The following is a 27,447-nucleotide window of genomic DNA, read 5'->3' on the forward strand; positions in this document are numbered from 1 at the left end:
GAGATGACGCCAGTGGTGGCCTAGAGAGGCCGCTACCAGACTGAAGGGGAACCGAGGCTTCCGCTCAACTGAGAGGCAAGATGGCTACGGCTGCGGGCGGCTGTGAGGTTGTACGGGGAAGTCAGGGTCTTCTTCACCTTCTGTCTTTCTGCGTCCTATTGGCAGGTGAGGCCTCCCATGCCCGTGAGCTTCGCTCTGTAAGAACCCTCCGGATCGGCCCAGCAGCTAGCGCCGCCGTCTCCCTTTCTGGTCCACTGCCCCTCTGTCCCCCCGCCCTCTAAATCCTTTTTCTCTTTCGTTCCCGCGACAGAAGTTCCCCCCTTTTCCTGGACCTGAAGGCCCTTCTCCCTTCGGCACATTGTGCCGCTCTCTTCCTACTTCCAGGCCTCTTCCTGGACTTCCTGCCCGGCTATCTCCCAGTTTGTCCGAATGCTGATTTTTTCGCACGGCCCCAGCCACCCTATCCACAATCAAAAGAGACAGGTGTCGGTGTTCAGCTTCCTTCCCAGAACGTTTTGACTTTTTAAGATGAAACCAGGCTCGTTTTGTGGGTTCAGGGCTTAGGAAGGTAGATTCCTCGTTTCTTCCTCTGTTGGTTTCACTGTAAACCCCTGGCCCTCTGCCTTGCCGCAGTTTCTTTCATCTGTAAAGTGAGACTTCTGATATGGGTATTCTTAACTGTTTAGACCCTGAAGTAATGATCCAAGGAACTTTATGAATTTGTGGTGTGCAAAAGTGTTTGCTTACTTGTATTTATTTTTTGATACATGATTTTCTACTTGTTGGAGCCTTAAAATGCAAATATGCCTGTATGTAACCATGACTGTGCCTTCCTCCAAATTCGTATTGTGTTTAAAGATCCCAAATGAGAAATTCTAGCTGCCCCCCACTCTGGGCACACACAAACCACCAATTGGCGCTTTTGGTGTAGTTGGTGAAGAGTTGATTAACTCTGACAGGTGTGTGTGTGGCATAAAGTGTCTCCCAACTCTGTTCCTGTTGAATATACCATGGCCTGCCAGAGGAACGAACAAATCAGCCTTGGAAGAAATGCAGCCAAAATGCTCCTTAGATTCGTAGATAGCAAGACTTCATCTTGTTTTCGACATGTCATCAGGAAAGACCAATTGCCAGTAAAGGGCAACATGTTTGGTAGAGAGTCAGTGAGAGCAAGGGGAACCCTCAATGAGATGGATCGACACAACAGCCTCAACAGTGTGCTCAAACATGTCAAAGATCACGGAGATGGCTCAGGACCAGGCATGGTTTTGTTCTTTTGTTCCACTGCACATAAGGTCACCATGAGTCAGCCAACTCGAAAGCGCCGAACACCAACAACAAGGTCTATTCAGGCTCTTGGAAAAGTATCTCAGAAAGTTTTTGTTTTTGTAATCTGTACCCCATTATTAACTAATTATTAATATACATACAGGACAGAAAAGTAGACATATGATCAACCACGCAGCCAGAAGCTGACACAGCTGAGGCCAAATGTGCCTTTTCTTTGACAAATCAAGTTTTCTCTCTTTTAGCTTCAGAATCAGCTTCTCTGTGTGGAAATTGTAATAACCCTCTGAAGCACTAGTTGAGTGCTTTGTAGAGCATGTATCTGCTTTAATAATGTGCCCAAAAAGTGAGAGGAATGGATATTCTTCCCATTTTAGAAAATGTGATATTGAGTGACTTAATGCAGTAAACTCATGACATAGCAGAGGCTAATATCAACGTCTCACAATTTCTTCTAACACTTTCTGTTTTCTCAGGTTTGTGCAGGGGAAATTCAGTGGAGAGGAAGATCTACATCCCCTTAAATAAAACAGCTCCCTGTGTCCGTCTGCTCAATGCCACTCATCAGATTGGCTGCCAGTGTGAGTTGGGGTTGGGATTTGTGTTTGTGGCCAATGATATTTTAGTCTGTGCCCTAGATATAAATTAAGATCCATATCCTGCTTGGGAGACTCGGCACTCAAATTAAACTGTGTGGGCAGGAAGTGATAGAGAACCATCTTGCAAACCAGGCAAGGTAATTAATGAGAGCTAACACTTAGTAAGTGCTACATACCCAGCTTTTTACATGAATGTCTTATTTGACCCTCATAACAACTCCATGAGGTAGGTCTTATTATTTTAAATAAAGATCATGAAAGCAAGGCTTAGAGAAGTTGAGTAACTTTCCTAAGGTCATGCTAATAATAAGTGATGAAGCCAGGATTTACACTGTAGTGGTCCAAGGTCAAGGAGTCCTGGTGATGCAGTGGTTAAAACGCTTGACTGCTAACTGAAAGGTCAGCAGCTCAAACTCACCAGCCGCTGCGCAGGAGCAAGATGTGGCAGCCTGCTTCTGTAAAAATTTACAGCCTTGGAAACCCTATGGGCAGTTCTACTCTGTCCTGTAGTTGGAATCAACTCAACAGCGGTGAGTTTGTTTTTGGGTCTGAGTTCTAAGCCAAGACTTAATCATCCTACTATACTGCCTTCTAAGTAGAAGTCTCATATCCTGTGGAGCCTAGTCATCCTCTGCCCTCTGAATGATCTTTTTGGAACCAAAATGGGCTTCTTAAAAACAGTGAACTGAGAAGAAGGCATTAAGAATGCCAAATAGTTGTCAGGAAGAATTAGTAAAACGTTCAGACTTGTCTTTATGCTTTGTGACTGTGTTCCAAAACCGTGGCAACATGGTTCTAAAAATTATAGACATCACAGAGGGAAAAAAAGGTGTGATGTGAAGGCCAAACCCCAGTTCCTCTGCTGCTTAACCTGCTGTCTTTAGATTTTGTTCTTTCACGGCCAGTGAGTGTAGTTTCACAGATAGGCAGGAAACTCAGGGCCCTATCTTGCTTCTTCATCATCAAAAAAATTGAATTTACACCTATAAAAATGGCTAGACTAGTCCTGCACAAAGCTGAAAATCAGAGTACCTTTTATAGGTGTTTATACAAACCCTGGGAAGTGTCTGTGTATACACTATACGCTATTTGTCCCATGTCCCTGTACAGAAAGTACTGGGACTGAATTGACTGGTTCCAAACCACCCCAAACAGAACTTCTGTTGGACTTAGTTCCTTAACTGCATTTGCAGGTGGAAAAGAGCCAGGTCCAGTATAGACTGAGATCAGACTGCTGGTCTTGCTAGAACCTCACTGTAAGTATCAGAGGCCAGGAGTCCATCCTCCTGGATCTGGGCTCTAAGAAATCCCCTCTGGGAACAGTAATGCACAGAAGTGTTTGCTTATATGTATTTGTTTTCGAAAATACAACTTTATAGTTGGTGGAAGCCTAAAATGCAAACATGCATTTCCTAGCGTGTTCTTGGAGCAACTCTGTGGGAAGAAAGCAATAGCCTTTAGAGAGAAAGCCAAGTTCCAGTACAGAGGAATGAAAGGGAAGGGCTGGACTCTGGCCATTCCCTCATTAAAGCCTTATTTCCTGTTTCAGCCTACTTATCTGTAAGTCTTACCTCATCATATCTGTCCATTCTGAATAGGCTACAGCTTCTTTAATTAGAGTTTTAAGCATGATAAAGCTAAAGAAAAATAGTTTGATTTTTTTGGTTATAATAGCCATTCTTTTAGGCTCTTTTCTTTAAGATGTTCAAAGTTCTCTATGTAGATTCTTTTTTTTTTATATCTCTCCTCACAGTATGAGATGACTAGAGAGTTGAAAAGCTTCTCCCCAGAGAAAGTAAGCAAGTTAGTTAAGATTATGTAGTCACTGATTGGAACCCAGAATAGAATACAGGTTTTTTTTCAGCGCAGCGTCATAGCTTGTTCTAGTTCTTTCTAGAGCTGAAGTTATATATTTTTTATTTGCTAGACTATCTTTTCCTTGTCCCACGTTTCAAATGCTGTGGCAAGGGCTGTTGTCTTTTGGACTGGGCTTTAAACCAAACAGCTCGAACCCCTGCTGAGAATTTGCATTTCTAACAAGTTCCCAGGCAATGTTAACGCTTCTGGTTAGGGACCAGTGGTTCTCAAAATTTGTTATACGTGACAATCACCTGGGGATCTTGTTAAACTGCAGATTCTTATTCAGTATATCTGGGGCCGAAATGCAAATTCTCAGCAGTGGTTCAAACCAGAACGAACTGTTCAAAGCCCTGCTTTTGGGGTACTTAGAACTGCCATTGGTATCTAGGTCCTTACTAAAGTTATTCCAGACTCTGATATTCTTCCGTGTTTCATCATTATCACCACCGACGTGAATTTATGAAGTATTTACTATATGTAAGATATAGTTGAATGTTGGCGACCCTGCCTCTGTATCTAGATTTTACCAGATCCAATGGGAGAAAAATTTTGCTCATCTGGCAGTCCACAAGTGCTTACGGGTTTTGTCTCATTCCCGTTGCAAGTATTTCAGTGCCTTGGTGTAGAACCATAGTTCTCATGGCCGGCTATATTTAATGAAGAACCATATGTGGTATGTTTTAAATTGTGTTTACCTGGGCCCAACCTTTGGAGATTTGTGTGTAGTAGACCCGAGGTAAGGCCCGGGCATCTGTGTTTTTTTAAAACTCCAAAGTGATTCTCATCCACAGCCAGGGTTGAGAACTGCTCTAAAATAATTTTTGAATAATCCACCTAGTTATGTCTCTGCATGGATCACAAGGGACCTGAGGCATGTCACTACGCAGAACTCAAGGCTTCCTGCACTTGAGATCACCCATCCTCTAAAGCAGTGCATACTTGTCTTTGTACACCACAAGACACATAGAAAACATTTGGATGGCACCCTGGTAGATAAATGGGCGATATTTGTAGGGCACCCTGGCGTAAACGGATGAGTCTTTTCTTGGCTGGAGGTGACCAGCCTATGCACTTTGGAAACCCCAGGCCCCCAGCCTTCCCAAGGACTGAGGGGAATCAATATCAGCATATTTTTTATCCATTCAAGTCTCAGAACTGGGGAGCTCTGCTCTGGAGACCACGACCTTCTTGATTAACCTCACCTAAAACTGACCAAAAACAAGTAAAGTCATTCCCAAATAGGGCAAAAGGAATGGAGATCCAGGAAGGCTGCTGAGGCAAAGCCAATCTACTCATATGTTTTCACAAAGGAAGGTTCACAGATAGAACTCCAAGAGATCTAGAGCCTGCCATTTCCTAGAGAAAATACAGGTTTGGAAACTTTGGCATCAACTGTTTAGAATCATGTGGCTCTGGCTAAATGAGGTTGAGGGAAGAGGGCAAGCAAATGGAGATCACCGTTCCTTTCTGACATTTAGTGGACAAGGCTACGCTGATGAGTAGTCCTCTTGGGCTCTTTTGTCTTCCATTTCCTCCTGGTAACCTTCAGCCTTCAGTTGGAGCCAGGGCGATTCAACTGTTCAGTTCGAGTTCAGAGGTAGCTCCGTTAACACAAATGTGCTGTGACATCTTTGGCAAATAAATGCCTGGCCAGTCAGTGAGGCAGTCAGAATTGTCAACTGTGGGAGATGTAATCTGACCCATTCTGTCCTGGCAGCTTCCATTAGTGGGGACACAGGGGTTATCCATGTAGTAGAGAAAGAAGAGGACCTGCAGTGGGTGTTGACCGATGGCCCCAACCCACCTTACATGGTTCTGCTGGAGGGCAAGCTCTTTAACAGGTAAGAACTAGGTGTACCTACCGGAAAAAACGCATCCAGAGAGGGCAAGATTCAGGGAACATTCCCCACACCTGTGGGTGAAAACGTCCCTTAGCTGCCCTGCTCTGATCAGAGCAGGGGGTGGTGGTGGTCCTCAGGGGACATATGTACATTTTAAAGGAGTTATCTCAGTGATCCCGTAAGTAGAGCTCTACTGAGTGAGGACCCCAGGGAGGAAGGGGCATGGTACCCAGGATCATTCTCAAACAGTTAGATATCAGTCCCTAAGCCCAAGCTGGTTCATAGTCCTGACTCAGAAGTTAGAGAGCAAAACGGGTCAACAGCTTTGATTTCCCTAACTCCACATTTGTTTCCATCAGCGGGATTGGGGGTGGAATTAGAGGATATTGGGCTTTGTGGTACCTTTGTGGCCTCCCTCCTTGTTGCAGGACTATAATGGAGAAGCTGAAAGGGAGAACCGGGCGAATTGCGGGTCTTGCAGTGTCATTGGCCAAGCCCACACCCCCCGCTGGCTTCTCTCCTAGTGTGCAGTGCCCCAATGATGGATTTGGTAAGAGCCCCAAAGGACCAGGGAGCCTGCTATTACCCAAAGTAGCTTGTTGCTTAGGTGGTGTTGGCTAGATACTTACGGCTTCAGTAATATCTTTGATGTGGTATGTGTTCTTTAGGTGAGTTTGAGTGAGTATATGTATGTGGTGTGAGCAATTGACTCCCAAACAGAAGATAGTGTTACTTTGTCACTCATTCCTCTCCTCTCCCGCTTCCCTTCTTCCACTTCCTCTCTATCCTTTCTTCTTGACACATGCTCAGATCCCTAATCTGCCAGCCTAGGGCTCCCTGATGCCAGTGTGTCTGTCTTATACTGTGGTACTGGTAGATTGGTGCCCACTCCTTTGAGCGATCCCCTCCTTTTGAACTCTGTCCCAACCCTGTGATATCCTAACCTTCCTCCCTCACCTCATCCTGAAGCCTATGCCCCAAAAACCTTCCCCCATTCTCCCCTTCAGGTGTTTACTCCAACTCCTATGGGGCAGAGTTTGCTCACTGTAAAGATGTGCTATGGAACCCTCTGGGTGATGGCTTGGCATATGAAGACTTTAGCTTCCCCATCTTTCTTCTTGAAGACGAAAATGAAACCAATGTCATCAAGCAGGTAATGCTTCTGCCAGCTCCTAGCAATTCCGGTTAGAGATAGGGTGGAGAAGGGGATCAAGAATGTTTTTTTTAGGCTCTCCTGTTTGGAGGGAGGCTCATTTTGTCTGTGCACCCTGTGGAAGACAGTTCTTCCAAGAAAGAGCCAAGAAGTGTATTTGTCTCACATCCTGTCTCTTGGTTCCTACTGCTGCCTAATATCACAGCATTAAACGCTCTTAGACTAGAAAAAAATATAACGAATATTTAATACGAAACAAGGTATACAGCCCTGGTTAAGAGCTAGACCAAAACCAAACTGAACCCTTTGCTGCCGAGTTGGTTCTGACTCATAGCAACCCTACAGGACAGAGTAGAACTGCCCCATAGAGTTTCCAAGGAGCGCCTGGTAGATTCAAACCACTGACCTTTTGGTTAGCAGCTGTAGCACTTAACTACTATGCTACCATGGTTTCCACTAGTATGGTAAAAAGAACACTGGAATAGGAATTGAGGGATTTATTTTGGTATTTTCTGAAGTTCTTTTTAGTTCTAATATTCAGTACTTCTAGTCCAGCTTCTTCTTTTTGACACATAGAGCAGTTAAGAGATGTGTCCAAAGTTACATGGTGAGTTGATGTCCAGGCTCTCTTGAACCTGGCCTTTTGATCTCCAGTTTGGTGTACTTTACATCTAATTTCATGAGTTACAGTGGCCAAAGATCCAAATTGGGGCCATTGAGGTGGGGTAATTACATTTGCCCCAACTAAGCCATGGAGTCTGTGTCCTTTGGCACCTCTTTGACACTCTGGATCCTGTGGTTGTGCCAGGACAACCATAGCTCAAGGACAGGTACAAGAGTGGCCTCAGGATGGAACCAGGCTGTCCTCGTTCTGGGCAGTGTGGCAGTGACACACTTCCTGTTCCAGTGCTATCGAGATCACAACCTGAGTCAGAAGGGCTCTGCACCCGCCTTCCCGCTGTGCGCCATGCAGCTCTTCTCTCACATGCACGCCGTCCTCAGCACTGTCACCTGCATGCGACGCAGCTCCATCCAGAGCACCGTCAGCATCAACCCAGGTAGGACAGGCCCAAGGCCTGCTAGGTGTGCTGGAGCTAGGGGGTCCCGGGCCAGGGAATGTTGGAGAGACCAGGGTAGGGAAGGAGCGGGCATAGGCAGTGAATCCTGGGTGGGAGAAATAGAACCAGCACCAAACAGGTGAAGTGACTTGTCCCTGAAGGGAATGGTGGCAGAGAAACCAACCTGGAGCCCTTGGAGGGAGTGAAAATGACTGACAGAGCCCACGGGGCACTCGTCAGAGAAGTCGTCCGTGCCTTCTTTGTAGCCACCCTCTCCCTCTCTCCTGCTGATCTCTCACTGTTTCTGTCCTACCCAGAAATTGTCTGTGACCCCCTGTCCGACTACAACGTGTGGAGCATGCTTAAGCCTATAAATACATCTGGGACATTAGAGCCTGATGATAGGGTCGTGGTGGCTGCCACCCGGGTGAGTGTTGGCCGTTGAATCAAGGTGGGCAGGCCTCTTGGGCATATCAAATTTCAGGGTTATCACATTGGGGAGCCTCGGATGGAGAGCGACCTGGGCTTCAGGCTCCCAGGTTCTAGCCATTGCCCCAGGACCTGTGTATTTTCTTGACTGGAACAGGAGATAGGGCTTGGGGGCCTGGTTCTAATTTCCCATTTTAAAGTGTGCCTCCCCTGCCTCTTCCACTGCTGTACGCAGCTGGACAGCCGGTCCTTTTTCTGGAATGTGGCCCCAGGGGCTGAAAGTGCCGTTGCCTCCTTCGTCACCCAGCTGGCTGCAGCTGAAGCTTTGCAAAAGGCACCTGATGTGACTCTCCTGCCCCGGAATGTCATGTTTGTCTTTTTCCAAGGGGTAAGTGCTCTAAGGTGACCTGGGGGGCAGGGAAGGAGGGAGACAGTGAAGGTGGGAGTGGCGGGTGCTTCTAAGCTACCAAGTCTGCGGGTTGGGAGGCGTGGGGTCACAGTACTTGGCCTAAACTGTCTGTCAGCAGAACGCTTCTGGATGTGTCTACGTGTGTCTCCCCTCAGATCCCCAGCTTTAGGAAGCCTTCGTACCCTGACCTGGAATTGGTATACTATTCATCCCCCACATCCTCTCTGATAGGATCAATTTGAGGTGTCCTGCCACATTTGTTCTCTGAGGCCCCTGCCTCTTCCTACTGGCAACACAGCCTGGCCCTAGAGCAAGGGAACAGCAGCTGAGGTTGAACCAGTGCGGGTAGGGGAGTCAGGAAGCAGGCACACAACAGCTGACGTTCACCTCGGGCCTTTGCTGAGGCTACTTCCCCCAGATCTGGGCTCGGGAAGTCCTGTGATACGTACATGTGAGGGATGGTCACAGCTGGAGGTGGGGTGGGAAGGAGGGCAAAGTCACATGACTGTAAAGATAACACGAGACAGTAGGCTTCTTGTCTGCAGCGTTGCTGATCTGGCCTTCCTTGAGGCTGCCCTGACTCTTGGAATTGCCATTCTCTTTCCTACCCGTCCCCACGCTTCAGGAAACCTTTGACTACATTGGCAGCTCACGAATGGTCTACGATATGGAAAAGGGCAAGTTTCCTGTGAAGTTAGAGAACATCGACTCGTTCGTGGAACTGGGACAGGTGTGCAGCACGTGCCCCCCACCCCTCTACTTTCCTCCTTAAAGCATCTCCCCCCATCATTCTGTTGTCCTCACTGCAGGTAGCACCACCTCTTCCCTTGACTCCTCTTCTGGTCCTGCTCTCTCTCCCAGGTCTGGGCCAGAGCAGGATACTGATGGTAGGTGTTGCTTCCTCATCCTCCCCCAGGTGGCCTTAAGGACTTCACTAGAGCTCTGGATGCACACAGACCCCATGTCTCAAAAAAATGAGTCTGTACGGAACCAGGTAACCTGAGCATCCCTCCTCACTTCCTGTCCATCAGCCCTGTCACCTGCTGCCCCCAGGACCTATGAGACCAGACCTTAGGTTGGATATTGGCTGGAGGATGCATACTACAGCTGTTATTTCTCCCTGGGAAGACTCATCAGCTCAGTTACACAGCACTGGTTTGCTGGGATGATTAGATCATTTACTGCCCAGCAAACTGTCGCTGCTCGTTAAGGGCTAGTTCAGTGAGTGACTGGTTCCCCTCTTTCCTTGCTGCCCACATATCTAGTTGTCAAGGCTGCCCTGCCCGATTCCTGGTGGTACCAGACTCCCTACTCAAATTGTCTTCACTACTTGTTCAAGACCCTTGCTCCCTTCAAGGTCCTAGTCAGCCTACTTTTTCCACAAGGTTCTCTTCAGCCTTCATGTCATCCCTGCTGTGGACTCCTGTAGCACTTACAGAAGGGTTACCTTTTAGGCCTCCAACACGCTGTTCTGTATTATTGTTTGTCCCTCCAATTCTGTACAAGTAATAAATGAGTGTCCACTGAGCCTTAGGCAGAGTACTGAGAAAGTGGACTGACTTAAAAATCTGAAGAAAACCCAGGTCTGTTCCTTCTTTGTGCCCTAATTTTCTACTCTAAAAAGGATGGTGAAGGGCTACAGGAAATTCTGAGAACCATGATCCCAAAAAAATTCTGAGAACCATGATCCCAAAAAGCTGCAGGAATTTAGATCCATGAGGCATTATCTTTGCTTCCCAGCAGACTTTGGGCAGCTCCCCAAGCAGGGAGCTTGAAGTGTAGAGCATCTCAGGCCTGAAAGAACCCCCTGGGGTCCTGCTCCCCAGCTTCCCATGAGTTCCTCCCTCGTCTCCCCAGGTGGAGGGCCTCCTGACCACACTGGAGAGCAGTGGAGCCGAAGTCCCTGCTGTCGTCCTCAGGAGGCTGAGCCAGTCCCAGCCCCTCCCACCGTCTTCTCTGCAGCGATTTCTTCGAGCTCGGAACATCTCTGGTGTGGTTCTTGCTGACCACTCTGCTGCCTTTCATAATAAGTAAGAGTCACTGGGCCCTCCACGCTCTTCGTCCTTGAAGAGAGGCTAGTCTGTAGTCTGGGATTGATAGAGAAAGAAATGTCTTTTGTGTCAGAAAGGATTACCACTCTCTGCTCTCCCCACATCTCCCACTCTAGACCCTCAGCATAGTTTGTGCTCTTTGCTGATAGCCTGCTCACATCTGACCTGGTCCCCACATTTGACTTGAAGACAGTCCTCACTTTTAGCCGTTTCCTAGCACAGCCATCCTCTGTTAGGGTTCCACTCCTCCCAAGCTCTTGAAGGGCCTGAGTTCCCCAGGGCTGCCGGCAGAGGGCATCATCTCCAACAAGAGCCCTTGAAAGGCTGATGGGGTGCTTCAGCTGGAGGACAGAAGGAGCAAGTTACTGGGGCCCACCCAAAGGGCCCACGGACGATACTCTGGGGAATGTAACGCATTCCTGTTGCCATGCTGGTCCAGTGTGAAAGTAAAAGTGTCCGCTACCACTGAGGTGGCTCCAGGATAAGAAGCGAGGCCTTGTTAATCCCTTCTTTCCTAGCCTTGGACATCCTTAAACTGTCCCTACCCTGAAGCCTGGAGTAACAAGAGACTTCTTATCTCAGGTGGATCGCTAAGCTCCCAGCCTCCTTTCCACTTGGCCAGATGAGTTTCTGAGTGCAGATGTTTAAGCTCTAGTTCTCTGAGCCCAGCCAAGTATCACGGCATTTGTTTAGGGAGGCAACGATTTTGGTCGATAGGGTCAGCTCTCCTCTCCAGATCTTTCCTCTCTACTACTTTGGGGTGAGTGATGATTCATTTGAGTACACCTTTTGGCTGACTTGATTCTTTGTGGGGTGGGCATTTATATGGTGAAGCTGGGAGCTCTCTTCTCTTAATCTGTTGTCTTAGTCGTCTAGTGCTGCTATAACAGAAATACCACAAGTAGATGGTTTTAACACAGAGAATTTATTCTCTCACAGTTCAAGAGGCTAGAAGTCTAAATTCAGGGCACCAGCTCTAAGGGAAGGCTTTCTCTCTCTTTTAGCTCTGGGGGAAGGTCCTTGTCATCAATCTTCCCCTGGTCTAGGAGCTTCTCAGCACAGTGACCCTGGGTCCAAAGGACACGCTCTGCTCCCAACTCTTTCTTGGTGGTAGGAGGTCCCTCTCCTCTCTGCTCAGTTCTCTCTTTTATATCTCAAAAGAGAATGACCCAAGATACAAGCTAATCCTGTAGGTTGAGTTCTGCCTCGTTAACATAACTGCCTCTAGTCCTCCCTCAGTAACGTAGAGGTTAGGATTTATATCACAGAGGATAAGCGCGTCAGATCACAAAATGATGGACAACCACACAATACTGGGAATCATGGGCTAGCCAAGTTGACATACATTTTGGAGGGATACAATTCAATCCGTAACACTCCTCTTCTAAGATCTGTCTCCTTGGGGCTCCCCAAGGAGCTTCATGGTGATTTGACTCAGTATGTTATTAAATATATGTGAGCCTGCCTGGTCCTAATGCTTGCTAACCTTTCCTTCTACTCCCAGTCACTCTCAGTGTAGGTGCTTATGGGAACAATCATAGAATTATGTGGTGCTCTAGTGACCTGAGACTCTTTAATTCTGGCAGGGTTCTCTGGAGGTTGTCTTAACCGTTCTCCTATATCCCCTGTCCAAACCATATAGAAGTGTCTCTTGCAATTAAAGATCTCCTAGGAAGCAAAGATTTCTGCATCCGGATCTCATTCACCTTTTCTTCCTTGTCTGTCAGGAAATTCTTTGTATTTAACTCACCATTCCCACCCTCACTCCCATCTCCCCATTCTTCACACGTTCAACTCATGATCCATTGCCATGTGGTCGATTCTGACTCATAATGACCCTTCAGGACAGAGTAGAACTGCCCCATAGGGATTCCAAGGAGCAGCTAGTGAATTCGAACTGCTGACCTTTTGGTTAGCAGCCGTGACTCTTAACCACTGCGCCACCAGGGCTCCACACCTTCGGCAGGGGATCCTAATTTTCTGTCTCCCTTTTTCCCTGGATGATGAAAAATAAGGTACCCAGTTCTGCATAAGAGACTCTTGTGGGTGGAGAGGGGCAGGGCCTTGGCTGAGTGTAGCCAAGAAGGGCTCACATGGCCTTTCCTGGCAGCTATTACCAGAGCATTTATGACACTGCCGAGAACATTAATGTGAGCTACCCTGAACAGCTGAGCCCTGAAGAGGAGCTGAACTTTGTGACAGACACCGCCAAGGTAGCGATGACCTGGGCTGGGGTGGGAGCATGGGGAACCCAGAGAAGATGGTTAGCATGTTAGTGTTTGAGGATGGCAGAGGGAGCCATCTGCTGCCTCCTCTCCTCCCATAGGCCCTGGCAGATGTGGCCACGGTGCTGGGACGTGCACTATACCAGCTTGCAGGAGGAACCACCTTCACTGACAGGATTCAGGCTGATCCCCAAACGGTAAGAGCGGATGGGTGCTAGCTTCTTCCTGGCTTTGTTTACACAGCAGGCTGCCTGCAGATCTGTCTCTGGTCAGACAGCATCCTTTAGGTCCCTTGCCTGGGAGCAAACCCTGGAATCCAGCACACCCCTGCCTGCCAGTGAGAGCTCCTGTGTAGGCCTCACCTAGATGCTTGTGAGCCACCGCTGTCGCCCACCCTGGAGTGTCTCCTGCCCCGTGTCTGGGTCTCCACTGATAACCCTTCTCCTGGGCTCCACGTCACAGGGCTCGCTCTTTTCCCTATTCCACTCCTAGGTTACCCACCTGCTCTATGGGTTCCTGGTTAGAGCCAACAACTCCTGGTTCCAGTCTATCATCAGGCAGGACCTGAGGGCCTACCTGGGTAAGCATTTGGTATGCGAACGGGACCTTGAAGCCAAGGAAAGGGAAAGAGAAAAAGTTGTCATTTTGGTTTAATCTTTACTCTTATTCTTTTTCCTTCTGTATTCTTCTTCCCCTATTTTCCTTTCTTGGTATCTGTTGGATCCTTTCCTCTGAACCTCCTCTTTTCTGGCTCCTGCTAACCTTGGGCTCTTCCTATTTCTGCACCCTCTCCGCTCCACTTTCAGCGCACCAAATCCTCCCTTCTCTCATGGTCTCCAATCAGGTGACGGGCCTCTTCAACATTACATCGCTGTCTCCAGCCCCACCAACACCACTTACGTAGTACAGTACGCCTTGGCAAATTTGACTGGCATGGTGATCAACCTTACCCGAGAACAATGCCAGGATCCAAGTAAAGTTCCAAATGAAAACAAAGATGTGAGTGGTAGTGGATGTTGGAGGTGCCCTGAGGGTCCCCTTCCCCTTGGGAGAATTGGATGTTTTCCTAGGCCGCACTGGACTCAGGGGATTGGAATGGAGAGGTGGAGGGATGCGTCCTTTGAACTCGAGTGTTGAAGAGGCAGTACCCTGGGTCTGCAGGGTGAAGGGAGTGAGTGCAAAGAGGGTCACCTCAGCAGTGCGCTGTGTCCCGTCTTCCCATGCAGCTATATGACTATTCATGGGTTCAAGGCCCTTTGAATGCCAACGAGACAGACCGCCTCCCCCGCTGCGTCCGTTCCACGGCACGACTGGCCAGGGCCTTGTCACCTGCCTTTGAACTGAGGCAGTGGAGCTCTACTGAATACTCCACATGGACTGAGAGCCGCTGGAAAGATATCCGTGCCCGGATATTTCTGATAGCCAGCAAGGAACTTGAGGTAAGCTGTGGGTAAGAAAGCAGCAAAGATCTGTTTAACCTGTTTGAGTTGCCTCTTGTCTCATACCCCCTTCCGTCTCCTAAGCAGCAAAAACCTGCAGATCTGTCTCTGGTCAGCCAGCATGTCTCATCAGGAAACTTTTTGTCACTGATAGTTTGAGTTATGTGTTCATGCTGGACATATGCTCCCATGAGACCCAAGGAGATACTCCTTATCCTGTGGATCCCAGGTAGCCCCTCCACAGTTGTAACTCGCATCTTGCATTTCCTGTCTGTCACAGTTGGTGCATTAGTTTCTTGTGGCTGCTATAACAAATTACCACCACCACCAACATGGTGGCTTCAGTAACAGAAATTTCTTCTCTTATTCTTCTGGAGAGTAGAAGTCCAAAATCAAGGTGTCCGAAGGGCCATGCTCTCTCTGAAAGCTGTAGGGGAGGATCCCTCCTTGTCTCTTCCAGCTTCCCATAGTTGTCAGCAATCCTTGCCGTTCCTTGGCTTATGACAGCGTAACTCCAATCTCTGCCTCCATCATCACATGGCATTCTTCCTGTTTGTCTGCGTCCAAATTTGGCACAGTGGTTAAGCCTTTGGCTACTAACCAAAAGGTCGGCGGTTGGAATCCACCAGCTGCTCCTTGGAAACCCTATGGGGCAGTTCTACTCGGCCCTAGAGGGTCGCTATGAGTCGGAATTGACTCAACAGCAGCAGGTTTGTTTGGGGGTTTTTTTTTGGTTTTTATAGACACCAGTCATCGGATTAGGACCCACACTAATCCAGTAGAAATCTTAACTTGATTATATCTGCAAGGATCCTGTTTTCCAAGTAAGGTCACGCTCACAGGTATTTCCTCCTCAGTATACTTTTTAGGGGGACACAATTCAACCCACAAAAGTTGGGGCAAATCGGTCTAACATTTAATGAGCAGCTGTCACAAATAAGTTGGTAATGTCAGTGCTATGAGAGAATCAAAGCCATGGGTCCCACCTTCAAGATGCTTAAAATCCAAGTAGTACAAGACAGAAGCAAGATAATTTACTCTTCAAATGAGGAGATTAAGTCTCAGATTGGGGATATTGCCATGACGGTGAAGTAGTTGGTGCTTGGAGCCAGAACCAGAATCCTGATGGCCTGGCTCTGAGCCCCAAACAATTATCCCAAACTGCACTGAGTGCTGAGAACACCTTTCTCCTTCCCTGTTCCCCACCCACCCTGCAGTTTATCACCCTGATGGTGGGCTTCGGCATCCTTGTCTTCTCTCTCGTCGCCACGTACTGCATCAACGCCAAAGCTGATGTCCTCTTCATTACTCCGCGGGAGCAAGGAGCCGTGTCTTACTGAGGAGGACCCTAGCTGTTCCTGCCAGCTCTGCAGCTCATTTCCTCTACTCTTTGTCCCACTGGGACACAAGCCACTAGTCTGTCACTGGAACTTCTTTGGGCCTGGCTCAGACTGAGGGTAACATAAAGAAATGGAACTGTCCAGAAGAGACAGTAAGAGAGAAACAAGCCCCCACCCCTCCAGCTTCCCTTCACCGTCTCCTCCGCTTCCCCATCTCCTCTTCCTCACTGCCTTCTTTCTTGCCCCTGCTGGATCCTGGGACTACAAATAGAGGTTTCTTGTTCCTGTTTTACTCCCTAGGTGCCTGCCTTAACTTCCCTTCTTCAGGATCCCTTTTGTGCTCTTTCCATTCTGCCCCATACCGTCCTCAACTCCTCACCCACCCCACTACCCGCACCAACCACCTTCTTGTCTGGGAAGAAGGACACGGAGGGTTGAATGCCAGGATCAAACTACAAGGCACCTCTGAGGAGGACCGGGGCCATTTCTGGGCTGTGCCTGACGTCTCCTCCCTGTCGCCCTTCAGGCCCTCAGGTGGTACATTAGGGTGGGCGTGCTGCTGGGTGGGTATCCCACCCCGAGCCCACAGTGGTCAGTTGTACTTTTTATCAAGCTGTAATATCTATTTTTTGTTGTTGTTGGGTTTTTTTTTTTTTTGTAAATATATAAATAGCCAGTTTCATTAAAACAGATTATCCCATACAACTTGTACCATTACCTGTCATTCTTCCCAGGCCCTTTGTTCAGTGACCCTGGAAGTCATGAGATTGTTACCTCATGTGCTACCTTCTGAGTCTCCAGGGGGCCCTAGAGGAAGTCTCTGTCACAAACAGCTGAGGTCCTGAAGGAAGGGTTGTTTGCAGAGTCCTGGTTCCCTCTGATAAGAACAATGTTAACAAAGTTTCTTCCTACTTTCTATTCAACAGACATTTATTCACTGAAACACTAGGGCCCAGAGATGGAGAGACTCCTACCCTCCAATGGCTCACAGGCTCAAAGGAGAGAGACATATTCACAGCTAGGTGTCATTGCAGTGTATCCAGAGTGTGCTGGGAGCACGTGGAGGGATTCATGGGAATGGAGGTGGCGTGTAGAAACACTGCACAGAGGGAGAAGCATCTGGGCAGAGATCCGGGGAGCTCACCAGATGTGGAAGCACAGAGCTGAGGAAAGGCACAGGTTACGTTTGGAAATGGTGGCTTTTGGAGTGTGCCTGGGCCCTAAGGATCAGCAGGAGATGAAGCCGAGCCACATCATGAAGGCCCTTGACAGCATGCCAAGGAGTTTGGGCTTTCTGTAGATGGTGGGCTTTTTGTAGAGCAAGACTGGAGTGGTTCTGGACTGTTTTAGAAAGAGAAACTCAGCTGTGTTAGAGGGTAAATTGGAGAGAGCTTAACTGCTGGGATCTTCGTGGAGGCAACATTCTGGAGCAGAGGAGAACTGCTGAATGATTGTGGGCAGTCAGCTGAGGGGTGGAAGAGGATCCACAGAGTGGGAGCCTAAGCCCAGCCTTTTCCCCTCGCTGCTGGCCGAGAGGCTGTCTGACACATGCCTGAAGACTAGCAGTGATGGAAATGCATCAGCCGTTTTCGCAGGGTCCCATGCACTCTTCTCAGTTCCCTGACTGGGCTGTTTACTTCTGGGAATCCTGCTGAGCAGAGGGGATTTTTCCCCCAGGTTTCTCCCCAAGTCACCCCAGGGGGCATGTTTGGGGTTCTGGGATATGGATATATAGACCCTGCTGGTTCCCTCACCCCAGCCCTCCCAGCTTTGGGCTGGAGAAGCTGCTGTGCTGGCGGGAGTCGAGCACAGCTGCCACCATCATCTGGGCCGGCTCCACTCCTCCCTCGGCCAACAGGTCTCCCAGGGGACAGCAGTAAGCTCCCTCATCCTGCTGGCTGCTTCAGGAAGCAGAGAAGTGGCTGAGTATCAGTGAGGGGGCTGAACAGGGATGCTGATCAGTGAGGGTTGGGTGAGAAAAGGGACAAGATGTCAGTCCTTCAATACCCCAATCTTCTCTGCCTAGGGAAGAATCCTGAACACGAGCTTGTGATGCTTCTATTCCTCCTCCCAACCCCCCCCCCAAAAAAAAAACTGGCTCCTCTTTCCATGTTCTTGGAGAGGCCAGCCCCCTGAGGAGCAGAGATGCCTACGTGACCCACTGGGGCTCCCAAACACCCTTCTACCACCACCCTCCCTTTCTGAGACCACGGTTCTGACTCCTCACCAGGTACCTCCTGTGCACCAAAGACCACATGGGTGGCAGCATCTTAAGGGCCACAGACTTCTCAACTCCTTAGCCTCCCTCTCCCCACTTGGTCTAGGCCTTGTTCACCTCTGTGCCTTCTGAATCTGTTTTTTCACATCCACTCCCTTACCCCTAGGGCTTCCTTCCCTCCCAATAGCCCTGCCCTTTGCATGTTCACACTGCACTTTCTCTCCCTCCCAATCTGTACATATAGTTGAATAACTGACCACCCCTGCCCCAGGACCCCACCTGTTTCTACTTGTGACACCTTATGTCTTAAGACCAACACCGAGGGCTTTCCCACCAGCTAGTGTCTCTCCCCCAGCTATTTTGGTAAAGGTGGTTACCAGAGGGTCATGGCTGGGTCACTGCCTGAAAAGGCACATCCAGAGAGGGGTGTTTTCACTCAGAGTCTGGTGTTCTGTACTGAGATCCCACCTTATTCAGTAGGGCTTTGTTTCTTTGAGGGAACATGTAATATCTTAGAAATTACATGTATGGCCTAACTCATTTCATAGATGGGGGAGATGGTAGCCCAGAAGAGTGGCATGGCTTGCCCAGCATCACTCAGCAAATTAGAGACAGAGCTGGGACGAGAACTTTTCTTTATCTGCGCTGGCAGCCACAACAGTCATAAACATTTATTGAGTATGGCTATAGGCAAGGCACTCTATCCTGGCATCGTAAAAGGGTATGAGCTATGGGCCTCTTCCTTAGAGACAGGATCCAGAGTCTTGATGGCAGGGTGGAACATGACACACAATAAATAACTAGGCGAGGCAGCATATTCTCCATGCAAAACCAGTGCTAAAAACTGGTTCTATCTGAATTTAGTAGAGGGTTTACTTTGAACATGAACAGTAAGGAGGAGCTTCACGTTGTGGGAAGCTATCAGGACCAAATTTTGTGGTCTGCCACTAATGTTCTCTCTGACCTTGGAAAGGGCATTCCACCTCTGTGGGCCTCAGGGTTCTCATCTGTAAAATATAGAGTTAGACAAGGGACTGTCTGAGTTCCCTCCTGACGGCCAGTCTGGTTCTGTGAAGAGAAGGCTGGAGTTGTAGATATCTGCCTCCGCAGTGTCTCCCTTTCCTCTTTAAACTTCTCAGGTGGGCATCAATTTTGAAAGGTTGATCGACTCATGAGCTCTCTAAGGTAGCACTGGGGTCAGTTCTAGAGAGGGAGGCCTGAGGGGCACTATTGTTCTCCATCTCAGTGACTGTGGGGATTTGGAGATATTGTGACATGTGTGATGGAAAAGAGACCCTGTCCCTTAGCATCCCATCCTCAAAGAAAGTTTGGCAGGAGCTACTGAAGTTGAGCTTGAGAGAGGCAGCGACCCTGGAAGGTCAGGGACAGATGAGGCCTCAGATTAGCCTTGTATTCTTTCCTGAACCCCAGACTCAGGAGGTACAGGAGCTCCCATGCTCCTGTGGTGGGGAAGGGCAGCTACACCCCTGTCCCCAACCAGGGAAAGCTTAGAGCAGGAGTGGAAGGGTCATCTCAGGAGGCTTAAGGAGAAGTCATTAGTTTGAGATGATGCAATTGTGAGTAAGTGTTACCAGCCTCTGGTTGTTTGCTCAGGGGCTGGGGGCTAGGACCCTAGAGTCCTCCATCTCTTCCCGTACTTTGAACTGTGGAGGAGTTGGAGAAACTGAGGAGAAGAAAGAAAAAGATGGGAGAGGATATCAGAAAGACTAGTGAAGAGAAACTAAGGCAGTAGGAAATCCTAGTGGGGCTGAAAGAGGAAGAGGAGGTTGAGTGTGGGGAGGGAACTGAGCCTGAGGGGAGAAAGACCAGGCAGGCGTGGCCAGGAGGGGAGTGGGCCCAGAGCTGGTGGTGACAGATGGATGGACACAAAGAGGAGAGCTGAGGGGAAGACAGATGGATGGGGGAGGGAGGAAAAGAGGCTGTGGGGGGGGGGGGGCGGTGTACGGTGGTCAGAGGCCATAATGAGATTGAAGATGGGCTCTGGGCTAAGAAGAGGTGAGTGGAGAGGAAAGAAGAAAGGGGGGCTGCCTTAGGAGACAAAAGCAATAAGGCCTAGGGGGCCAGGCCTGAGAGAGGGCTCAGAGGCTGGGCACTGAAAAGGGGGGGGCTTCCAGCCAGGGCGACAGATTGTGCAGTGAGCCAGAGTGGAGACCCGCTGTCACCTTCTAGAGGCACAGAGAGGTAGAGACAGAGACCGGCAGAAGCAGAGAAAGACAGACTGACAAAGACCACGTGGAAACAGACAAGGAGAGAAACCCAAAAAGGGAAGATCCGAGACCTGCTGCTATTTCCCAGAAACACAACCGCTCTGGCCCCAGGCTCCTCTGGCTGCCCTGCTCCTCTGACTCAGACCCCATCAGTATCTTATAAAATAACACCCCCAGCCAAGGGCTACTCCTGGGCAGGGTCAGGCGGCATGGCATATTGAGGGTTAACGCCGTCTACTCTCCCTGCCAGCCGCTTGCCTGGTTGGGTCCCCAGGGCTCCCCACATATGTCACCCCCTCTCCTGCCAAACCCACTGCTTACCGGCTCCTCCAGGCCCTCCCCCCACCCTCAAGGACTAGGCCCAGGCCTGGGTATCTTCCCATACCAACCTCCCTCCACCAACAACCCACCTCTCACACTGTGTGAGGGTAAAAAGAGATTCGTAAACAAACAGCCTGAAAAATGAATGTCTATAAAATGCTAACTTAACAACAAACCATGTAGCCCTAATCATACTTCATCCCCAGGCCCTGCTTGCTCCTCCTGTCCTCCTTACAAAGACTCCCACACCACAGCAGGGGTTGGCCTCCCCTCGGGGCCTGGGGTTACCGAGAACCTGAGCTGACCTCAGCGCCCTCCCAGGCTTCTCAATCATGATGCCTCATCCACACGTGTGCATGACACTTCCGTGTGCACACATGTAGGGACTGGAGGGAGCCCTTTACAGTTTACCTACCATTTTCCAATGCATTCAGTGTAGAAGCAGCCCCATGAGGAAGACAACATTGTATCCATTTCACATATGACAGAATAGATGTGGTCAAGGTTAAGTGGCTTGTCCAAGGTTACCAGGACTTCGACCCATGTGTACTGGCCCCGAGTTCAAAGCCTTTCCACCAATTCATGGTTTTAAGTATGCTCTTTGTCATATGAGAATGAAACACTGAATCCCTGGGTGAAGACTGAGGCTGGGGTCCCAGAGCCCAGGACCCAGGGGTGACAGGTGCAAAGGAGGAGGTGGTCCCCAGACTCACCCTCCTTCACCAGCGAACCTCAGCTTTCCCTGGGGACAGTGTGGCCTGGGTGCTTCAAGGACGAAGTATCTGGCCAAACAGCTTAAAACAGGAGGGAGGCTGGGGTTGGGTTTAGTTTCTTCCTCACGTTCTCCTCCTGGCTCTTTTCTGCTTCTAGGGTCTCTGTTTTTCTCAATGTCTTTTCTTTGTCAATGTCCGGCCTCCCCATTTAAGTAACAGTCCCTCATCTCCATAGTGCTGTTTATCATGTCTCTCTACCTTCTCTCTTTGTCTCCAGTGTTTGTTTTTTTCTGTGTCTTCATAACTGTCTGCTCTCCGCCTCCCCCATGTATATGTGTCGCCACCCTGTCTTTGGGCCTCCCTCAGGACTCTGTCTCCCAGTATGAGTATCTGTATATCCACAGATATCTGTGTTTTCTCCATGCCTATATTTTCACCCAGGTCTTTGTCACCCTAACAAGTCTGTCCCAAGGTCTCTATTTCCCCTGTACCTTGCATCTTTGGGTCTTCCACAAAGCCTTGGCAACATGGCCATTCTGCCCCCATTCTCTCTTTCCTATCTCTCTGTCTCCCCATGTCTCCCTCTGTAACTGTGTCTCCCCATTTCGCTCTGTCTTCCCAATGACTGTTTTCCTTTTTTTTCCTCCCCCTAGGTCTCAGTATCTCCCCTCATGTCCCCCTCTTCATTTTCCCCTGCTTCCCCTGTCTCCCTCTCTGTCTCCCATTCTTTCTGTATCTCTCATCTCCCCCGTGGCACTCTCTCCTGAGTCTCTCTGTCTCCCAATTTCTTGGATGGGGTGGAGGGCAGGAGGATGGGGGGAGGTAGGCTTGTTGCTGGGGGCTCATTAGGTAGAGATTGGTTTTTAATCAGCACCATGGCAATGATGATGCAAGAACTGAGATGCCACCTGATCCCCTGCTCCCCCAACCCCCCTCTTCAAACCTCCTTTCTCCTCCAGCTCAGCCCATCTGCTGGGGCCTGGGCACCTGTCTGGGCCTGCCCAGGTGGGAGTTGGTGCCTCCCAAACCTGGGGGTGGGGAGGGGTGGCAGAGCTGGGGGAGGAATTATGGGACTCCCCCTAGGGAACGCCTCACTCTGTAGAAAGCCCAGAGAAGATCGATCGGCAACAGAGAAATGGCAAATTGCTCCAACAACCTGAAAGTGGGGTGTACTCCTACTGAGGTACAGGCCCTTGACATGCATTAGCTCAAGCTCCACGGCAACCTAAGAAGAAGCTATCATTAACCCCATTTTACAGAAAAGGATGTTGAGACTCAAGAGGTTACCTGTCCAAGGTCACATGGCCGAAAGCTTTTTTCATTGCACCACACTACCTTTAGCGTCCTCTCCAACCACAGCTCATTTTGGATACCTGACGAAGGGTCCATGAAGACGTTCAATAGCTGAGTTGGGGAGAGAACTTCAGACACTGAAATCCAGCCCACTGCCTCTCTGTGCTTCCCTTGGTCCCAGCACGCTGCTCCCTTCCTACCACCGTGCATGACACACACACACACACACACACACACACACACACACTGGAGGCGGCTGATCTATCGATGTGAGCTTAATCAATGTTCATTTGCATATAATTTTGTAACTAGTTTCCTTATCGCACATTTGATGCCCCAGCATACACAAAGCCTGCCCTGCTCTCCCAGTGTCCTTCTAACCCTGGTTCTTCCTCTCCTGGCATGCCTCCACTCCTCTCCTTTAAGCCCTTACTCCTCCCCTCTTAGGAGCCCCTCATTCCCAAGGGGTCAGCCTGGGCTGGCCAGCCTAGAAAAACTCCTCATAGAGTCTGTGTCAAGAATCTGACCCCACTCCTCCCCTGATGATGGGGTAGGTAGGGGGCTGGTGGCTGGGGTAGGAGGGTATGGGGGTGATTGAGTCCCAGGGTGGTGAGGGCAGGAGCCTGATCAGTAGCTACTGGCAGCTTTAGGAAGGTGGGTACCAGCTTTAGGAAGGAAGAGAGCTTAGTGAGGGTGAGGAGTCTTAGGTCCTCTTCTGTGTTTCAGTGTGGCCCACTTGCTCCTTTCCCTGTTAGTCCTTTGGACAGCCTTCTTCCCCTGGGAAAAGGAGACGTGGAAAAGGGGCTGTCAAAGTCAGTCTGGGACTCAGAATGGGACCATGGCTTCCTCCGGGCTTTGCCCCTGCCACCTCTGATGTGAGAGGCTGAGGGGTTCGTCTGTGATCCTGCCCTGGCTCTGGCCCCAGCCCCACCCCTTCCCCAGCTCTCCATTTCTTGCTTATGAAATATGCATGGAGAACAGATGTCCCTGCTCCCCCACTCCCGCCCCCCCAGGGCCAGCCCCCGCCCCCAGCTCCCGGGGGGGTTCCCAGATCCTTCTGCCAATGGCTGCCTGGCCTGGCTATTTAATATTGATGAGGGGGGTGCCTGGGCCAGCCAATGGTGAGCTAGGGGTGTGTGTGTGTATCTCCATATATATACATAGGGCTGGGCCAGCTCAGGTGTGTATGTGTCTGTGAGTGTGTGTGTGGGTGGTCCCAGTACCTGGCCAAGCCCACCCCCTCCACCTGGGCCCTATCTCCCCACCATGTACACCCCTCTCAGCTGCCCTGGAGCCCGAATGGCCATACTACGCTGCCCCCGAGAGCTCTAGGACACTGGTCACTAACTTTGCAGACGGATGAGCCCAGAGCAGCCAGAGGATACTGGGGCTGTCAGCGCTGCCCCCTGTCCAGCCGGATCCCCTGACAGGGTCCTCCTAGGTAAAGGGGAAACCACGGGCTGGGAGGATGGGCGTGTCCCTCCCACTCTGTGGCTCAAGTGCCCTCCCAGATCCTCCCCCTAGCTCTTCTCTCCGGTGTTGTGTCTTCCTCTGTCTCTCATCACCCTCTTTCCCCCTTCTGCCTTTGACTCTTTGTGCCTCTCTTTCCCCATTCGGGTTGGGGTTGGCAGAGTGGGGCGGGAACTCCTATTTTGGATGCTGGAATTGCTGCTCTCCCTGATCCTTGGAGCCTGGAACTTTGAGAACAGAAGTGGATTTTGGGGTGAGGACTTGATGGGTACAGAGGCTGCGGCCAGGACTGGGGCTGGGGAAAGCAGTGGGGCCAGGTGGAGGTGGGACTGCGACTAGACTGAGGAGCAGAGAAAGGGGAAAGGAAAGCATGGCAAAGTGATCAGGGAGGAAGGGACCCGGAGACAGGGCAGAGGGAGACTCGGGCTTTGATGAATGTGCTAGAACCCCACAGCTGAGCCCCTGGTCCCAACCCAAGTATGGAGGTGGGGAGAGGCAGTGAGAGTGGGGCCTCTAAGCATGTACTGGGAGGTGCTGACTTTGGGGCTTCCCACACTGTTCCTGTCCCCCCTTGCTCCCTTAGACCCCAGAGTATGGGGCACCGACCACCTCCTGCTCTGTTATGGTTGTGTGCGTTCTGTCTTCCCCACCTCAGATGTTGGTGACCTTGCATCCCCCCAGAGCTCGGTAACTGTTTGTTGACTTTATTTGAGCCTGTCTTCTAGGTGGTGGGGTAGGGCAAGGGGTCCTGACCTCTGTGAGGTCTCTGTCAAGCAGGCAAGCCAGGGCTGGGGAGGAGGGTAGATGGTGACTGTGAAGCAGCCTCCATGCTTCCATTTCTGGCCGCTAAGTAAGGCTGAGCTCGCCGCAAGTGGCCAACTGTCGCCCTCAATGTTCCCCCAGAGTGAAGCCCTTTCTCCAGAGGAAAGCCCTTTCCCCAGCCTCTCTAGTGCCCAGGCCATGCTCCTGCAGCCTCCCCCTGACCTCCTGTGATCCTGGGGACAAGCAAACCTTAGCCAAGCCCCATGACGGTGGCCCCAAGAAACTGCCATGTCTTCCTCTGCAGCCCGTATCTGAAGCCACTCTGGGCTATGGGAGAGTACAGGTGGAAAGCTGACCATGTTCCCTTCCCTCATTCTGCCTGCAGAGTGGCCAAGGGCTCAGGGAACGGCAAGGGCTGAGGCTGTTGAGGGCAGAGCTGGGGGAAGTGGCTGGTCTGGGCAGGGGGCTTGTGGCTAGAGGAGGTGTCTTTCTCTGGGTCTAGTGGGAAGGATGGTAGGATCTGATGACTGTGATGGTCATGTTAAGAGGACTGAGGGACTGGAGGGGCTGAGCTGGGGCAGCTGTGCCAAGCTCCATATGTCCCAGTCCACTCTACAATGGGCAACTTGCGCCTTTATTCCTCCTCCCACCCCCAGAAGCAGCAAGAGTGGAGATTGGACCCTGAGAGGGAGGGCATGCAGGGCCATGGCTGGTACTTCTCCCCTCACAACTGGGGAAGCTCCAGTGTCACAGCCTGCCCTCTCTTGGACCTGGCTGCAGTCTTGCTCGGTTTTATCCCGTTCTGTGTCCTCCTTCTCATCACTTTTCCTTCTCCCTTCCTGCTGCTCACTTTCTGGAATCTCTCCCCTCTTACCACCTGTCCACCCCTCCTTTCTACCATATCCCCTGCTGCCTCCCACCCCCACACCACCTTTCTGCTTGTCTTCCCTAAGGTCATCAGTACCTTCCCGTTTCCAGCTGGTGGCAAGCCCTCCTCACCCTCCTCCATCTCCTGGCTGCCCCTTCTTCCTCCCTCTGCTCCTGTCAGCTCTCCTCCTTCTCTCTTCCAGGCTCCAGACTGGAAGAGGCTCTGGCCATGGAGCCCTGAAGTGCCCCTTCTTCCTCCCTCTGCTCCTGTCAGCTCTCCTCCTTCTCTCTTCCAGGCTCCAGACTGGAAGGGGCTCTGGCCATGGAGCCCTGAAGTGGCTCTGACTTCCAGAGCTCAGTGGCAGGCCCCACTACCCTGGGCCCTTCCTGCCCCTCCCACAACCGGCTTTCAAGTCCCCAAAGGGAGGGGTGGGGAGGGGATCCTGACCTCCCAGGGCAGCCGACTTCCAACATGATGCTCAACTCAGACACTATGGAGCTGGACCTGCCTCCCACCCACTCGGAGACCGAGTCTGGCTTCAGCGACTGTGGGGGAGGGGCGGGGCCTGATGGTGCCGGGCCCGGGGGTCCTGGAGGGGGCCAAGCCCGGGGTTCGGAGCTGGGAGAGCCTGGCCGGAAAGACCTGCAGCACCTGAGCCGAGAGGAGCGGCGGCGCCGGCGCCGAGCCACGGCCAAGTACCGCACGGCCCACGCCACGAGGGAGCGCATCCGCGTGGAAGCCTTCAACCTGGCCTTCGCCGAGCTGCGCAAGCTGCTGCCCACGCTGCCCCCCGACAAGAAGCTCTCCAAGATTGAGATCCTGCGCCTAGCCATCTGCTACATCTCCTACCTGAACCACGTGCTCGACGTCTGAACTCAATGTCTCCTCCACCAGGGATGCTCCCCTCCTCCCGGGCCTCTCCAGGGTCCCTTCTCACTGCTCAACGCTTAGAACGGCCATCTCCTCCCTGAGACCCTGATTCTTGCCATGGAGTCCCAAAGGCCCTGGGCCTTTCTTTTACTGACCCAGGGACCGTGACGGCTATTCTCATGGGTTCCCGGTGGGTTTGCGGCCAGGGCCCAGCTGATGAGAAATGTTTGCTAGCCCAGTCGGTATAGCGTCCTCGGTGTAGTCACTAGGCTGGTCACACTTGGAGCCTCCCCCAGCTCTCTCATGGGCTGCTGTATTTCCTACCCCCGTCCAAATTTTCAGAGACTTCAGACCCTGACTCTGTTTCCCGTTAGCTTCCCATCCTGTTCTACCTTCTCTGCCCGTAGTTGGGGGAGGCATCAGAGCAGGAAATGGAAGGCCGGGGTTAGGGCGGGGGCTGGGCTTCTTCCTCTGAGATCTGTCTAGCCAGGCGTGGGGGCGGGGCAGGCCCTTGGGAAGCAGGGGGATGGGTGAGGTGACTCCTATGAGGGAAATCTCTGTAGCCGGGAATTATGGAAACCCTTCCTATTGTCCCTCTTGTTCCTGAGGCCTAGCGCGTGCAGACCTGGGATCTTACTTGCTAGTGAGTGAGTGCCTTGCCCTCTCTGAGCTATTCGGCCACCTCCCTGCCCCTCCTTTTCCAATTTTCTTCCCCTTGTGTGCAGCTAGAGGGAGGGAACCCAGATCTTGGGGTAGGGGATGATGTCCCCAAACTCAGCCCAGGTAGCTGCAGAAGGCCCAGGCAGTGGGTGAACCAGATCTCACTTCTTCCTCCATCCCAGCCAACCTTGGAAATGTGCAAAACCCACACCAGATCCTCCCTCGGGGGTGGGGTGGGGTGGGGGGGTGTTCCCCAATGCCCTCTGGGAATGCCCAGGTTTCTTACATTTGACGGAACCTTTTTCTCCTCCCTTGTACGGCTGTCAACAAGGGAAGAGACCCCACCCCTACCC

The 27,447-nt window shown here is 50.9% G+C and overlaps 2 protein-coding genes across 2 annotated transcripts; both read left to right on the forward strand.

The window, feature by feature from the left end:
* The first annotated feature begins 9 nt into the window (after positions 1–9).
* Positions 10–16,398, forward strand: NCSTN (nicastrin). The gene is made up of 17 exons (XM_049880975.1): positions 10–165; positions 1,764–1,868; positions 5,464–5,587; positions 6,016–6,137; positions 6,595–6,740; positions 7,648–7,798; positions 8,116–8,225; positions 8,463–8,615; positions 9,262–9,366; positions 9,553–9,630; positions 10,494–10,666; positions 12,798–12,900; positions 13,014–13,109; positions 13,405–13,492; positions 13,757–13,911; positions 14,139–14,351; positions 15,569–16,398. Exons 1-17 carry the CDS (start codon positions 81–83, stop codon positions 15,689–15,691), a joined length of 2,130 nt encoding a protein of 709 aa, XP_049736932.1. The 5' UTR covers positions 10–80; the 3' UTR covers positions 15,692–16,398.
* Positions 16,399–26,035: 9,637 nt separating this feature from the next.
* Positions 26,036–26,437, forward strand: NHLH1 (nescient helix-loop-helix 1). The gene has a single exon (XM_049876034.1). It carries the CDS (start codon positions 26,036–26,038, stop codon positions 26,435–26,437), a length of 402 nt encoding a protein of 133 aa, XP_049731991.1.
* Positions 26,438–27,447: the final 1,010 nt, after the last annotated feature.

Source organism: Elephas maximus, chromosome 3 (assembly GCF_024166365.1).
Source record: "Elephas maximus indicus isolate mEleMax1 chromosome 3, mEleMax1 primary haplotype, whole genome shotgun sequence".
In the NCBI taxonomy this organism is placed as follows: Eukaryota; Metazoa; Chordata; class Mammalia; order Proboscidea; family Elephantidae; genus Elephas; species Elephas maximus.